General features: G+C 48.6%; 1 protein-coding gene across 7 annotated transcripts in view; it reads left to right on the top strand.

Moving 5' to 3' along the window:
• The first annotated feature begins 367 nt into the window (after positions 1 to 367).
• The window catches only part of DNMT1 (DNA methyltransferase 1), a 54,038-nt gene continuing 38,660 nt past the window's right edge, over positions 368 to 15,745 (top strand). Inside the window, exons 1-7 of one of the 7 annotated variants that reach the window (XM_078360519.1) lie at positions 368 to 501; positions 4,631 to 4,678; positions 10,399 to 10,435; positions 11,560 to 11,667; positions 11,903 to 12,082; positions 12,943 to 13,018; positions 15,483 to 15,561. In XM_078360519.1, the coding sequence (XP_078216645.1) occupies positions 12,001 to 12,082; positions 12,943 to 13,018; positions 15,483 to 15,561 (237 nt within the window). In that variant the 5' untranslated portion in view covers positions 368 to 501; positions 4,631 to 4,678; positions 10,399 to 10,435; positions 11,560 to 11,667; positions 11,903 to 12,000. Of the gene's footprint in view, positions 502 to 619; positions 742 to 4,630; positions 4,679 to 10,398; positions 10,436 to 11,559; positions 11,668 to 11,862; positions 12,083 to 12,942; positions 13,019 to 15,482; positions 15,562 to 15,745 lie in introns of those variants that run through there. The other 6 variants (XM_078360517.1, XM_078360518.1, XM_035283585.3 and 3 more) reach the window with 6 other exon arrangements.

Raw genomic sequence — 15,745 nt, 5'->3', positions numbered from 1 at the left:
TCGTATAGCCGGCAAATAGATGGAGGTTGGATTAGAACTGAGGACTTTATTCAAGAGCCCTATTCTCACAACCCCATGGGGGCTTCTCGCTGCTTTATTCCCAGCACGCCTGAAAGAATGAATGAATGAATGCCTCGGGCACTGTGCCCACCTCCCAGCAAACTGTGGAGCTTGGACGAGCCCACTGTTTGGCGCGGGGGTGCCTGTCCGCCTTGCGCATGCGTAGTCCGTCGGCATGGACCGCTCCGCTCCATCCGTCTGCACAGGGTATCGTCTCTCTCTGTTTGGTACATCCCCTCTCCCCCTGCGCCAGGGCCAGGGTGGTACACGCCGCCTCCGCTAGTCGCCCCTCCCCATCGGTTTCCGCGCGAAAAGCCGGGGCGCCTGCGCTACCGCAGCTGCTTCTGCTCTAACCTCCGAGATGCCGGCGCGCACCACCCCAGCCCGGGTGCCCACGCTGGCCGCCCCAGCCATTTCGCTGCCCGACGATGTCCGCAGGCGGTAGGTACCATGGGGGGATCGCGGACTCTGGGGACCAGGCAGGGCGCTGGGTGGGGGGTCGTTTCCCCTCGGGGTGGCCGCTGGCCGCTGCTGACAGACGGGCGCGCATGCGTGGGGTGGTGCGGCGCGCAGCGGCGGTTGGCGCGGGCAGAGTGGCACTTCCGGTCCCGCGTGCCCGGGCTGTTTGGCGCCAAAATGGGCCGTGGATTCCCCCGTACCTCCCTGGTGGCTAGAAACTAGGTAGCGGGAGAGGTCTCTTTTGATCCCCAAATCGAGCAAGCTTTGGGTTTGTCTCCAGGGTTCCCTTCTCCACGCAGTGGCGTGCCGGGCTCCTGCTTCCAGCCTGGTTGCACAGGAAGTGGGCAGCCCGCGGCCAGCGGACACCCCTCGGGCACGGGCACTTCGGCCTCCACTTCCGGTGTCCGGCCGGGTCCCTGGGGGTGCTTCTCTGGCGGGAGGGGGTGCCTCAGTGCCTTTCCCCAAAAGCTGTGCATCCCGGTAGCGGCCCCCAGAGACGGACGTCATCGCTCGGGCCCGGGCTGGGCTGGCTACTGTTTGCGAGCCCAGCCTTCCATCAGTGGGGGGACTCATTCTGTCACTTGGGACTGTGCGGTCCTTGCTCCTTGGGAAAGTCGTGTTTTGGCAGGAACTTTAAGCATGCAGTACAGTGCAGCGCAAGGAAGCGTGAAGGATGCATGGTCGGTCTTCACTAGTAAATGTGTGTCTGTACTAGTAAATCTATGCCTTTGAGTGGGCATCAGGGAAGCCTTGCTAATGGGAACTGGCTACACTTTCGGGTGTGTGTGTGTGTGTGTGTGTGTGTTTGTTTGTGTCTAATGTTGGGGGCCGTGGCTATAGCAATTCATAACCTCTGTCCAATTTCCGTGCATAAGTATCAGTGGGAGCACTGGTCCCAGCCCCTTGTTCATGAAATTTATGCCTAAGAACTTGTTCAAGTGAGGTGTGCATTAGTCATCAGACCCTCACCAGACCTGGACACTTCCAACTGGATTTGCAAAAGCACTCTTTGCCATTTTGCTTCCTTGGGCTTGTTAAGTGACCTGGTTGGGCCAGGCCAGTACTGATTTGGGTCCTTGGGGTGGGATGGATATTTGGTTTGACCCCCTCTTTCTCTTTTTGAAGGCTGGGCGCTGTGGCTCACGCCTGTAATCCCAGCAGTTTGGGAGGCCGTGGCGGATGAATCTCTTGAGCCAGGAGTTTGAGACCATCCTGGGCAAGGTGGCAAAACCCCATCTTTACTAAAAATACAAAAATTAGCCAGGAGTGGTACCATGCGCCTGTAGTCCCAGCTACTGGAAAGACTGAGGTGGGATTAACACTTGAGCCCCAGAGGTTGAGGCTGTAGTGAGCCGAGATTGTCCAACCTGAGTGACAGAGTGAGACCCTGTCTCCAAAACCACTTTTTAATTTTATTTTTAGAGATGGGTCTCTGTTCAGGCTGGAGTGCCCTGGCACAATTATAACTCACTGTAGCCTTGAACTCCTGGGAGTAGCTGGGACCACAGGCCGCTCACCACCATGTCCAGCTGACTTTCTTAGTTTTTGTTTCTGTATACATGAGGTCTCACCATATTGGCCAGGCTGGTCTTAAACTCCTGCCCTCGAGCAGTCCTCGTGCCTCTGTATCCCAAAGGTTAGGATCACAAGCGTGAGCCACCCTGCCTTAACTACTCCGTGTTTTTTTTTTTTTTTTTTTTTTTTGAGATGGAGTCTTGTTCTGTCGCCCAGGCTGGAATGCAGTGGTGTGATCTCAGCTTGCTGCAGCCTCCACCTCCTGGGTTCAAGTGATTCTCCTGCCTCTGCCTCCCAAAGTGCTGGGATTATAGTCAAACCACGTCATAACCAGTTAGTGGGGATATATCTTCTTGAATTATCTGTGCCAGTATCCTCCCAAGATAAACCTTGGTTTAAAATGGAAGTGAAATTATGAAAGTGTCTAACTGCATGATGTTAAATGCAATTCAGAGAAGCTTGGGCCTAGTCTTTTTTATTTGCTTTTATTTTGCAGAGATGGGGTCTTGCCATGTTGCTCAGGCTGGTCTTTGACTCCTGGACTCAAGCAATCCTCCTGCCTTGGCCTCTCAAAGTGTTAGGATTATGGATGTGAGCCTGGCCTGCCCAGCCTTCTTGAAAACACAGCCTCCACTTGGAGGACCTTAAACAAGCACATGCCACCTCTATATTCTTAGTCTAGGCATGATGACATGGGTTTTCAGCTGGTATTGGACTAAATGAGAATATGCCTGGCTCAGAAAGGCTCACATGCTAGTGGCCAATTAGCTTGCTTTTTTCAGTTTTTGTTTTTTTTTTTTTTTTTTTTTAAGAGATAGGATCTCACTGTATCATCTAGGCTGGAATGCAGTGACACAATCATGGCTCACTGCAGCGTCGAACCCCAGAGCTCAAGCCATCCTCCTGCCTCAGCCTCCTGAGTAGCTGGTACATGCCACCATGCCCAGCTAATCCTTAAAAACTTTTGTAGAGGTGAGGGTCTTGCTTCATTGCTCAGGCTGGTCATGAACTCCTGACCTCGTGATCCACCCTTCTTGGCATCCCAAACTGCTGGGATTACAGGCATGAGCTACCGTGCCCAGCGTTAATTCATTCTTAAACCTGCTCATAGACAGGTAGGCTTCCCCACAAGAGTGCGGAATTTTGTCAGTCCACCCTGCATGTTGCCATTATAACGCTAAAATTAGTGATTATTTCAGGGTCTGTTATCAGAGTATGTCTGCTGTATTCACTGTGCCTGCAGCTTGGAGCACAGTAGACTGGAATGTTTGCCTGCCAGCTCTTCCCCTGCACAGCCTGGATTAACACACCAATGCTAGCAGCCTCCTTCACAATTACTACAGCTTTCTTATCTGCTAGTTATTCTGTGATTAGATTAAGCTAGGTCTTGAACTCCGTAAGTCCAGTTCCTTGACTAAGTACATACTGAATAAGGCAAAATTGACTTAACTCTTCGTTTTGCTCCCCTGTGGTAGGATTCTAGGGGTGCAGACTGCTGGGGTTCAAATTCCACCCTACTTGCCAGCTATATGGCTCAGTCATCGAACCTCTTGGTGCCTTGGTGTTTCATCTGTAAATACCTAAGTATTGGGTATTGGGAGTATTGGGAAGACTGAGCCCATCTGTATAAATGTGTTAAGAGCAGCACCTGTCCACAGGACCGGTTATCACATAGTTCTGTGTGTACAGACAGCATGCTGTGAGTTCGGTTCCAGACCACCCCAGTAAAGTGAATCTAGCAAGAAAGTGAGTGACACACACATTCTTGTTACTCAGTACGTGTAAGAGTTATTATTAGACTAGGCTGTGCACAGTGGCTCATGTCTGTAATCCCCAGCCCTTTGGGAGGCCGAGGTGGGAGGATCGCTTCAGCCCAGGAGTTCAAGACTAGCCTGGGAAACATGGTAAGAACACCCCCATCTCAACACACACACACACACACACACACACACACAAACACACAAACACACAGCCAAAAGTGGTGGCATGCACCTGGGATCCCAGCTACTCAGGAGGCAGAGGTGGGAGGATCGCTTGAACCCATGAGGTTAAGGCTGCAGTGAGCCAAGATTGTGCCACTGCACTCTAGCCTGGGTGACAGAGTGAGACCATGTCTCAAAAAAAGGTATACTACAGTTTTGACTATGCAGTAGTATTATATCTAAAACATGGTACCTACCTTAATAAAAAATACTTTTTTGCTTAAAAAATAGTCATCTAAGCCAGGTGTGGTGGCTCATGTCTGCAATTCCAGCACTTTGGGATGCTGAGGTGGGTGGATCACTTGAGGCCAGGAGTTTGAGACCAGCCTGGCCAACACGGTGAAACCCGGTCTCTACTAAAATACAAAAAATTAGCCAGATGTGGTGGTATGTACCTGTAGTCCCAGCTGCTTGGGAGGCTAAGGCAGAAGAAACACTTGAACTTGGAGGTGGAGGTTGCAGTGAGCCAAGATTGCACCACTGCACTCCAGCCTGGGCATCAGAGTGAAACTCCCTCTCAAAAATTACGAGCCTTCAGTGAATCATCTTTTTGCAGATAGAGGGACTTACCTCAAACTTACTGGCTTAAAGGACATAGATTTATTTTCTTACAGTTATGCAGGTCAGAAATCTGATGTGGGTCTCACCTGATGAAAATCAAGGTATTGTAGCCTACATTCCTTTCTGGGGGCTCCAGGGGATAATCTGTTTCCTGTTTTGGGGTGTTGGCAGAAGTTGGTGGTTGTAAGACTCAGGTCCTAGTTTTCTCACTGGCTCTAAGCCAAGGGTCGTTCTCCATTTCTGGAGGCCATCTCATCCCTCAGTCCATGCCCCCTTCCTCTCCCTTTAAAATCAGCAGCCGAGGGTTGCATCTCTCTCTGATCCATCCCTCATTATTGCTCGCTCTCAGTGCAGCTAGGAAGGTTCTGTGTTCTTAAGGACTCAAGTGATTAGATTGGACCCACCCAGATAATCCAGGATAATCTCCCATCTCAAGGGCTGTATTCTTAGTTATATCTGCAAAGTCACTTTTGTCACATAAAATAACATATTCACAGGTTCCAGGGATTACGGCATGGACATTTTTCGGCAGGTCTGCTTTTTTTTTTTTTTTAAACAGTCTCACTGTCAACCAGGCTGGAGTGCAGTGGCGCAATCTCCGCTCACTGCAACTTCGGCCCCCTGGGTTCAAGCAATTCTTGTGCCTCAGCCTTTTGGGTAGCTGGGATTACAGGCATGAGCCACCACGCCTGGCTAACTTTTGTATTTTTAGTAGTGGCAGGGTTTTGCCATGTTGCCCAGACTGATCTCGAACTCCTGAGCTCAGGTGATTTGCCTGCCTTTGCCTCTGGAAGTGCTGGGATTATAGGTGTGAGCCACCACACCTGGCAGGTCTACTCTTTTGCCTACGGCAGATGGCATCTTGGGCAGCCCTGCTCCAGCTGCCATGCAGCCAGCCTGAAGAAGCTGGGTTAACAGACTTGTAACTTGTCTTGCATGGTCCACTGTATTTTATTTTTGGAGACAAGGTCTTGCTCTGTCACCCAGGCTGGAATGCAGTGACACAATTACAGCTCTGTATGCTATAGTGATCCTCCTGCCTCAGTCTCCTGAGAAGCTGGGACCCCAGGTATGTGCTACCACACCTGGCTAATTACTATTTTTTGTACAGGCAGGGTCTCGCTATGTTGCCCAGGCTGGTCTCGAATTCCTGGGCTCTAGTGATCCTTCCGCCTCGGCCTCCCGAGCAGCTAGGACTACAGGCACATGCTGTCATACCCAGCTAATTACTATTTTTTGTAGAGACAGGGTCTCGCTGTGTTGCCCAGGCTGGTTTTGAATTCCTGGGCTCTAGTGATCCTTCCGCCTCAGCCTCCCGAGCAGCTAGGACTACGGGTATATGCTGTCATACCCAGCTAATTACTATTTTTTGTAGAGACAGGGTCTCGCTGTGTTGCCCAGGCTGGTTTTGAATTCCTGGGCTCTAGTGATCCTTCCGCCTCAGCCTCCCGAGCAGCTAGGACTACGGGTATATGCTGTCATACCCAGCTAATTACTATTTTTTGTAGAGACAGGGTCTCGCTGTGTTGCCCAGGCTGGTTTTGAATTCCTGGGCTCTAGTGATCCTTCCGCCTCAGCCTCCCGAGCAGCTAGGACTACAGGTACATGCTGTCATACCTAGCTAATTACTATTTTTTGTAGAGACAGGGTCTTGCTGTGTTGCCCAAGCTGGTCTCAAATTCCTGGGCTCTAGTGATCCTTCCGCCTCGGCCTCCCAAGCAGCTAGGTCTATAGGTACATTCCACCATACCCAGCTAATTATTCTTTCTTTTAGAGACAGGGTCTCACTCTGTTGCCCAGGCTGGTCTCGAATTCCTGGGCTCAAGTGATCCTCCTGCCTTGGCTTCCCAAGTGTTGAGATTACAGACATGAGCCACTGTGCCCAGCCATGATGTGTTGTATTTCAGACCAGCATTTCTGGCATAGAGGTATTGGAGTAATCTAACATTTTTGTAATTTCTTCCTGTCCATTATGTATTAGATACCTCTGCTGGGTTATTTTTCTTAAAACATAGGCTCTGATAAGGGTCGGGCACGGTGGCTCATGCCTATAATCCTAGCACTTTGGGAGGCTGAGGTGGGCGGATCACCTGAGGTCAGGAGTTCAAGACCAGCCTGCCCAACATGGCAAAACCCCTGTCTCTATTAATAATACAAAAACCCCTCAATTACGGTGGCGGGTGCTTGTAGACCCAGCTACTCTGGAGGCTGAGGTAGGGGAATCACTTGAACCCAGGAGGTAGAGGTTGTGCTGAGCCAAGATGGCACCACCGCACTCCAGCCTGGGTGACAAGAGCGAAACTGAGTCTCAAAAAAAACAAAACCAAAAAAAGGCTCTGATATCATGGGTTTTACTTCCCCTTGACTGGTTTGGTGGTTTGTTAACTCTGGAACAAGATTGATGAGCGTGATTGATGCTCCTGCCCTCCCTCAGAGCGTCCCCACCCTCCTCTCTGGAGGTGCCTTTCTCTCCCTGTGTGTGGCTAGTCTCGAGTTTGTTTCTTGGGTGTTTCCAGAGCCAGCTGTCCCGAGATGGAGCCCCTGTTTGAGCAGCTTCCTGTGCCCAGTTCACACAGAGCCCTCAACTCCTTCTTCCTGAGCCTGTTATCCTTTCCCTTGGGAAGCCTGCAGGCATGAGCTGTATTTGCCTTGTTCCTCCATGGCTGTTTATGTATGTCTTATCTTCCCTCTGTGGCGGGCTAATCTCCGAGGGAAGCACTAGGAATGAATCACAGAGTCTCAGGCCGAGCCCTAAGCCGGCATTCTCAGTCCTCTGCTAGGTCCTTCACCGCCATCTGCAACCCTGATGGCTTCAGCAGATGTGATCGGTGTCATCACAGTTTTACCAGGGAAGGGACGTCTCTAAAGTGACCGTCCCATGGGCTCCTCGGTGCCTGCCTGGGATCCCACCTGCCACTCTGGGGCCAGGCAGGTTAAATCAGGTCTTCACTGGATGAGACATCCTAGGGGTTCTGAAGGTTTCTCTCTTCTTCTCTTTGCCAGGCTAAATATCCCAGTTGATAGGAAGGGTTGAAAGAAAGCAGACCCATTCTGCAAAGGAGACCTTGGTCTCTGCAGTCAATTGAGCCTTGGCCTTCACACTCCAGGCAACCTCGGGATCAGGGACTGGCTGGCTGAGAAAACCAAGTCCCTCCGGTTTTCTCAGCGAAGTGACTGAGAAGTCAGGTGTAACGCTGCTACCACAGCATGTGTGCCTCTGGCTGGAAGTATGTATTTCTGAAGCCCTCCTGACTTAAGGCTCTCCCTGGACCCCAGTTGCTATAAGGGTGGAATGACTTTTGCCTGGAAGAGATTCCTTGTTCTCCTAGAAATCCTGATGGTTTTTTCTTTTGAGACAGGGTCATGCCCTATTGCTCAGGCTGGACAGGCTGGAGTGCAGTGGTACCATCATAACTCATTGCAGGCTCAAGCGATCCTCCCACCTCAACCTCCCAAGTAGCTGGTACCACAGGTGCACACTACCACACCCGGCTAATTTTTACTTTTTTTTTTTTTTTTTTTTTGTAGAGATGGGATCTCTCAGTATAGCCCAGGCTGGTCTCAAACTCCTGACCTCAAGTGATCCTCCTGCCCCAGCCTCCCAAAGTGCTGGGATTACTCAGTAGCTGGCATGAGCTACTGCGTCTTGCCTTGAGTCCAAGTGATACAGTATATATAATGTATAATATGCAGTCTCTATCACCACTCTGTCTGCATGGTACTAAGTATCGCTTCTACAGAGCGGCCTTGCCTGACCACCCAGCAAGGCGGGAAGTCCCTGTCTAGTGGCACCTACATCTAATGACTTAGCTCATTTTCTGGAACAGGGCCTGGCATTCATCAGGTGCTAAGATGCGAGCAGCACTGGTGGGGAAGCAGGGCCCGCATGGCCCGGAGCACCTGTTGTATGACATTGGTTCAGCAAAGCATTCCACACACTGCTGCCTGCACTGGCCCTCTAGGAAGTCCAGCCTGGAGGAGCCACTTCTGCCCTTCAGGAAAATGATAACTGAGCACCTGTCTGTGCGGATGCTGGGTGGGAAGGTCCAGAGATGGCAGTGGCCTGGTCTCTGCCTGGGGCACCTTCCTTCCACCACAAGACACTTACCCAGCTGGTTAGACCTGTTCTCACCCCACAGTCTGCAGTTAGCACCCAGGCTGGGAACAATAACCTCTGTGTTCCCCTCTCTTTCCTTGGTGCCTTCTCTTGTTCTTTCATATTTTTCCTGAAGAGATAATCTCCCTATGTTCCCCAGGCTGGACTCAAACTCCTGGCCTCAAGCAGTCCTCCCACCTCAGCATCCTGAGTAGCTGGGATGTCAGGCGTGCACCACTGCACTCAGCTATTGTTCTTTTATCTCTTCCCTCTTTCCCCACAAAAGAGTCAAGCCACTAATTGTCAGTAATCAGATCAGACCTCAGTTTTCCAGGCAAACTCCTGGCCGTTATATACTTAGGAATGATTAGTTAGATACATCCTGAAGAATGTTCTTCGAGGAGGCACCAGCCACCTTCTCTAACTTCACCTCTCTCTGCCCTGTGTGTGGAGGGCTTCCCTCGATGCCTTGACTCCCCCCATTTCATCCTTATTAAAATGCTATTACGTCCCACAGGTCTTTAGGAGCATTAGCTGGCTTCTCCGCAGTATCCTGTGGCCCTGGGCTACTCATTCTCACACTGGCCATTCTGTGGCACACCTTATTATGGGCTGTCATCAAATCCAGCTGGAGAAACCAGCTGTAACTGATTTCCCTTAGGGAAGAGCACCAACTGTATGACCTGCCCTTCCCCTTTCCTGGTACCTTTTTGAGTCAGGGTCTCACTCTGTTGCCTAGGCTGGCGTGTGGTGATGCAATCATGTCTCACTGTGGTCTCGACCTCCCAGGCTCAGGTGATCTTCCTTCCTCAGCCTCCCAAGTAGCTAGGACCACAAATGTGAGTCACCAAATTAAGATAATTTTTTTTTTTTTGAGACAGAGTATTGCTCTTGTTGCCCAGGTTGGAGTGCTATGGTACGATCTTGGCTCACTGCAAGCTCCACCTCCTGGGTTCCAGCGATTCTCCTGCCTCAGCCTCCCGAGTAGCTGGGATTATAGGCCTGTTCCACCACACCTGGCTAATTTTGTATTGTTAGTAGAGATGGGGTTTTTCCATGTTGGTCAGGCTGGTCTTGAACTCCCAACCACAGGTGATCCACTGCCTCGGCCTCCCAAAATGGTGGGATTACAGGAATGAGTCACCGTGTGTGCCCAGCTTTTTTTTCTTTTTTTTTTTTTTTTGAGACAGAATTTCACTCTTGTTACCCAGGCTGGAGTGCAATGGCACAAATCATGGCTCACTGCAACCTCTGCCTCCTTGGTTCAAGTGATTCTCCTGTCTCAGCCTCCAGAGTAGTTGGGGTTACAGGCATGCGCCACCACGCCCAGCTAATTTTGTATTTTTAGTAGAGACGGTTTCTCCATGTTGGTTAGGCTGGTCTTGAACTCCCAACCTCAGGTGATCCGCCCACAAGTGCTGGGATTACACATACATGTACATAGACACGTATATATGTGTATATATGTATATATTCTGTTATAGAGATGCTGTATAATCTCACCATCAGAAAAATCACCCCCAAAAGGGGAACCTTGTTCAGGTCAGATGACTTCTTAGCATTAGGCATTTCAGTAGGACACTCTAGATAGTGGTGGAAAGACAAAAGCCAGCTTATTTTTTTCTAACTCTCAGATTAAACTTCCTTAGAACTGTGATATTCTTACAGGCAAATGAAGTTGCTTAACAAGTATTTGTGTTTTCTCCCCTATTTTCTCCCCCTCAGGCTCAAAGATTTGGAAAGAGACAGCTTAACAGAAAAGGTAATCACCACCTTAAAGTTTTTCTCGCTATTAAATGTGACTGACATGCTTTGTGCCTCATAAAAAGAGGTTTGTTTTCTTGAAGTGGATTTGGCATTTTTTTCCCATGAAGTTTCAAAGATAATTGGGATAGTCTTGTTAAATGTTGGCATTAATTTACTGCTAATAGTTTTTTTTTTTTTAACCAATCTCAGTTACTAAACAATGTATTTTGGATTGTAACTTGTCCTGGTAACACTGTTATATTGTGTTTTTGTTGTTGTTGTTTTGAGATAGGGTCTCATTCTTTCACCTAGGCCAGAGTGCAGTAGCAGTGCAACCTTCGCCTCCTAGGCTAAAGTGATCCTCCCATTCAGCCTCCCAAGTAGCTGTAACTGTGGGCTCAAGCCATCACGCCCAGCTAATTTTTTATATTTTTTGTAAAGATGGGATTTTGTTATGTCACCCAGGCTGCCCTGAACTCTGGGGCTCAAAGCAATTCATTTGCCTTGAGCTCCCAAAGTGCTGGGATTATGGGCGTGAGCTACTGTGCCTGGCCAACACTTTGTTTTTTTTTTTTGAGGCGGAGTTTCGCTCTTGTTACCCAGGCTGGAGTGCAATGGCGCTATCTCGGCTCACTGCAACCTCCGCCTCCTGGGTTCAGGCAATTCTGCTTTAGCCTCCTGAGTAGCTGATTTTACAGGCACGTGCCACCATGCCCAGCTAATTTTTTGTATTTTTAGTAGAGACGGGGTTTCACCATGTTGACCAGGATGGTCTTGATCTCTTGACCTCCTGATCCACCCACCTTGGCCTCCCAAAGTGCTGGGATTACGGGCGTTGCGCCACCGCACCCGGCCCTGGCCAACACTTTTCAAAAGCGCAGTAATGTTCTTATAAACCATGATAAGTCTCCGTCTCACCTCCAACTTTCCCATTTTTCACCAATTTGGAGATAGGAGTGAAGTGATCCTAATGGAAATAACCCTGAACATGTTTCATGACTGTTTAGTTTTTTGGCCAAGACAGTGTTGCCTGCCATTCAATCATGGTGATGTGACCAGGCAGCTCAGTAATTTGTGTATTAGTCCATTAGTGAATAGCTTGGGAATGAGGGGACTGCTAAACCTATACTCTTCCCTTAGGAATGTGTGAAGGAGAAATTGAATCTCTTGCATGAATTTCTGCAAACAGAAATAAAGAATCAGTTATGTGACTTGGAAACCAAATTACGTAAAGAAGAATTATCTGAGGTAAGTCAGTTTCCAGCATCTTAGCCTCTAGAAAAACATCTCCTCCCTGTAACTTCTATGTGACCAGGGAGGCGGCTCTATCCCTAGTTGTCCTTGTTGCCTGATGATGATGATGGAAACGAATGTGTTTCCTTGTTCTCTTGACTGCCACTTGTTTACATTCACTGCTGCTTAAATTATCCTTTCCTGCTGTAGGAGGGCTACCTGGCTAAAGTCAAATCCCTTTTAAATAAAGATTTGTCCTTGGAGAATGGTGCTCATGCTTGCAACCGGGAAGTGAATGGACGTCTAGAAAACGGGACCCAAGTAAGAGGTCAAGACCGGAGAGTGAGAATGGCAGATGCCAACAGCCCGCCCAAACCTGTTTCCAAACCTCGCACGCCCAGGAGGAGCAAGTCTGATGGAGAGACTAAGCGTAAGAGCACGATTCATTTTCCTTTTAATTAGTTTTGAGACGGAGTCTCACTCTTGCCCAGGCTGGAGCGAAGTGGCATGATCTCAGCTCACTGCAACCTCCGCCTCCCAGATTCAAGTGATCCTTAGCCTCCAAGTAACTGGGATTAGAGGCATGTGCTACCACACCTGCTAGTTTTTATATTTTTAGTAGACATGGGGTTTCACCGTGTTGGCCAGACTGGTCTCAAACTCCTGACCTAAGGTGATTCACCCGCCTCAGCCTCCCAAAGTGCTGGGATTACAGGTGTGAGCCACCATACCCAGCGCTTTATTTTTTTAATTTTTTTGAGACAGTCTTGCTGTGTTGCCCAGGCTGGAGTACAGTGGTATGATCTTGGCTCACTGCAACCTCCATCTCCTGGGTTCAAGTGATTCTCCTGCCTCAGCCTCTTGAGTAGCTGGGATTACAGGTGTGCACCACTACGCCCGGCTAACTTTTTTGTATTTTAGTAGAGATGGTGTTTTGCCAGCTCAGATGATCTTCCCACCTTGGCCTCCCAAAGGATTGGGATTACAGACACGAGCTACTGCGCCTGGCCCACTTCATGTTTGGATATTATGAGGAGAGGTTCTATTCCTGGCCTTCTTTAGCGTTTGGCCCCTCAAATAACTGATGTGATACGGCTCAGCAAACTGGCAGCTGCTAACTGCCAACATTAGCAAGCTGGTTATTGACTAGAATAAAAATGCAAAGATGCTTAGTCCTCAGAACCTGGCTTCCTGCACTAACTTGGTAATGTTTAACTGCATCATTGCTGTGGGATTTCTATTCATAGTGGCTTTTTGTTTGTTATTAATGCTTTTTATTTCTTTAAACAGCTGAACCTTCACCTAGCCCCAGGATTACAAGGCAAAGCACCAGGCAGACCACTATCACATCTCATTTCGCAAAGGGGTCAGTATCTGATAAATTGGCAGCTGGCTTTTTTAGGGGCCAGCTGTTCTGGGACGGAACTGGTAGGGTGTCAGGTGGCAATTCTGTCTTCCGTGTTGATAGGTTTTTGTCTTGCAGTTCTGTTCACTAGACATTCATGAATAGCATTTCTGAAAACCTTACCTGTTTTTACTCACATAGGAAAGTTCAAATGTGCACAAAATCATGAGTTTTGTATAATGAATCCTGAAATACCCAGCATCTGAAGCCAACAGTTATCCACTCACAGCGATTGTTTTATCTATGTCCCTGTGTTGTGTGTCCCCACCTGGATTACTTTGTCCATAAATATTTCAGTATATTTCTAGACAATGAGATATCTTTTGACAACTTTTTCTTTATTACTCATATTTTACAATAATTGCTAACATTTAACAGTGTTTTTTTTTTTTTTTTTTAAACCAGGCTAGAGTGCAGTAGCATGATCTTGGCGCTCTGCAGCCTCTGCCACGCTCAAGCGACCCTCACCTCAGCCTTGCAAGTAGCTGGGACCACAGGCATGTGCCACCATGCCTGGCTAATTTTTTGTGTATTTTTGGTAGAGACCGGGTTTCATCATGTTGCCCAGGCTGGTCTTGAACTCCTGAGCTCAAGCATTTCTCCTGCCTTGGCGTGGCAAAGTGCTGGGATTACAGGTGTGAGCCACTATGCCCTTCACAGTCTTTTTTTTTTTTTTTTTTTTTTTTCTTTTTTGAGACTGAGTCTTATACTCTGTTGCCCAGGCAGGAATGCAGTGGCACAATCTTGGTTCACTGCAATGCAACCTCTGCCTGCTGGGTTCAAGCCATTCTCCATCCTTAGCTTCCTGAGTAGCTGGGATTACAGGTGTGTGCCAACATGCCTGGCTATTTTTGTATTTTTAGTAGAGATGGTGTTTCACCATGTTGGGCAGGCTGGTCTTAAAATCCTGACCTCAGGTGATGTGCCCACCTTGGCCTCCCAAAGTGCTGGGAGGAGTGAGCCACCACACCCGGCCAAAACAGTCTTTTTAACAAGACAAAGTATAATACTGTTCTGATGCTTTATAAAAATGTAAGAATTTCCTAACATCAAATGTATAGTTGGTATTCACGTTTCTTCCTTTGTGGTGAACAAGCTTTTGTGGCAAACCAACAGTGTTTCGTTGACTTGTTTCTTAAAAGTTTTAGATTCTTTCCCTCCTATTTTCTTGTAAATTCCTTAATTCCTGCCTTCTCTTCTTGCTGTTTACTTGAAGAAATTCATTCATTTGGGGCTGGGCACGGTGGCTCATGCCTGTAATCCTAGCACTTTGGGAGGCTGAGGTGGGTGGATCACCTGAGGTCAGGAGTTCAAGACCAGCCTGGCCATCATGGTGGAGCCCCGTCTTTTAAAAAAAAAATTCATTCATTTGTCCAATAGTTTCTAGATTGGGCTGATTGCATTCTTGTGGTGTTCCACAGGTCCCTTTGTCTTATGTTCCCTATAAACTGATTGATAGAACTACAGGCCTGATCACATTCCAGCTTTTTATTTTTTATGGCTTTTTTTTTTTTTTTGGTGACGGAGTCTTGCACTGTTGCCCAGGCTGGAGTGCAGTGGCATGATCTTGGCTTACTGCAACCTCCACCTCCTGGGTTCAAGCTGTTCTCCTGCCTCAGCCTCCTGAGTAGATGGGCTTATAAGTGCCTGCCACCCTGGCTTACGTTTGTACTTTTGGTAGAGACAGGGTTTTACCATGTTGGCCAGCCTGGTCTGAAACTCCTGAACTCAGGTTATCCGTCTGCCTTGGCCTCCCAAAGTGCTGGGAATACAGGTGTGAGCAACTGTGCCCCGTCTGAGGCTGACTTTATGGATGGTACTGTGTCCCTCCATCAGAGAGGTGTGTAATGCTTCTTCTCTGACACCAGCAGCTGTTGGTCAGTTATGAAACCCGTGATTTCTTAGGACTTGCAAGATGGCAAGATAGCATTCTAAGCCCATCATTCGGAGAAACGTGAAATCTGAAGCCTCGTGCTGGACGTGGTGGCTCGCACCTGTAACCCAGCACTTTGGGAGGCAGAGGCAGATGGATCACCTGAGTCAGAAGTTCTAGACCAGCCTGACCAACATGGAGAAACCCTGTCTCTACTAAAAATACAAAATTAGCTGAGAGTGGTGGCACATGTCTGTAATCCCAGCTACTGGGGGGGCTGAGGCAGGAGAATCACTTGAACCTGGGAGGCGGAGGTTGCGGTAAGCCATGATCACATCTGCACTCCAGCCTGGCCAACAAAACCACAACTGTGTCTTTAAAAAATAAAAAACAAACGGTGAACAAGGGCCCTTGCTGGGAGAGAAGAAGGCATCCATGCCCTGAACTGTCCCTAAGGGAGTGCATTGAGGAAAGAGTCCTGTTAGTCACTCTAGGCCCGCTGGAGGTCTAGGGTCTTGTTACACTAATGGTCGGCCTCGCTGTGTGTGACAGCCCTGCCAAACGGAAACCTCAGGAAGAGACTGAAAGAGCCAAATTGGATGAGTCCATCAAGGAAGAAGATAAAGACAAGGTAGGGCTGGCACTTGTTTCCTGATTCCAGCTGAACTTTTCCACTCTTGTATTTGATGATTGTGACCTCGTATGTGGTCTGTTCAAGTAAAAACCCTGTCTCGTTGGAGCTCTCCAGAGAGATGGGGCCAATCAAATGTATATGTGTGTATACAGATAGATAGATGTGTTTATACATGTGCACA

The sequence above is a fragment of the Callithrix jacchus genome, chromosome 22 (assembly GCF_049354715.1).
Source record: "Callithrix jacchus isolate 240 chromosome 22, calJac240_pri, whole genome shotgun sequence".
NCBI classification, from domain to species: domain Eukaryota; kingdom Metazoa; phylum Chordata; class Mammalia; order Primates; family Cebidae; genus Callithrix; species Callithrix jacchus.
This window is presented reverse-complemented; position numbering and strand designations above follow the sequence as displayed.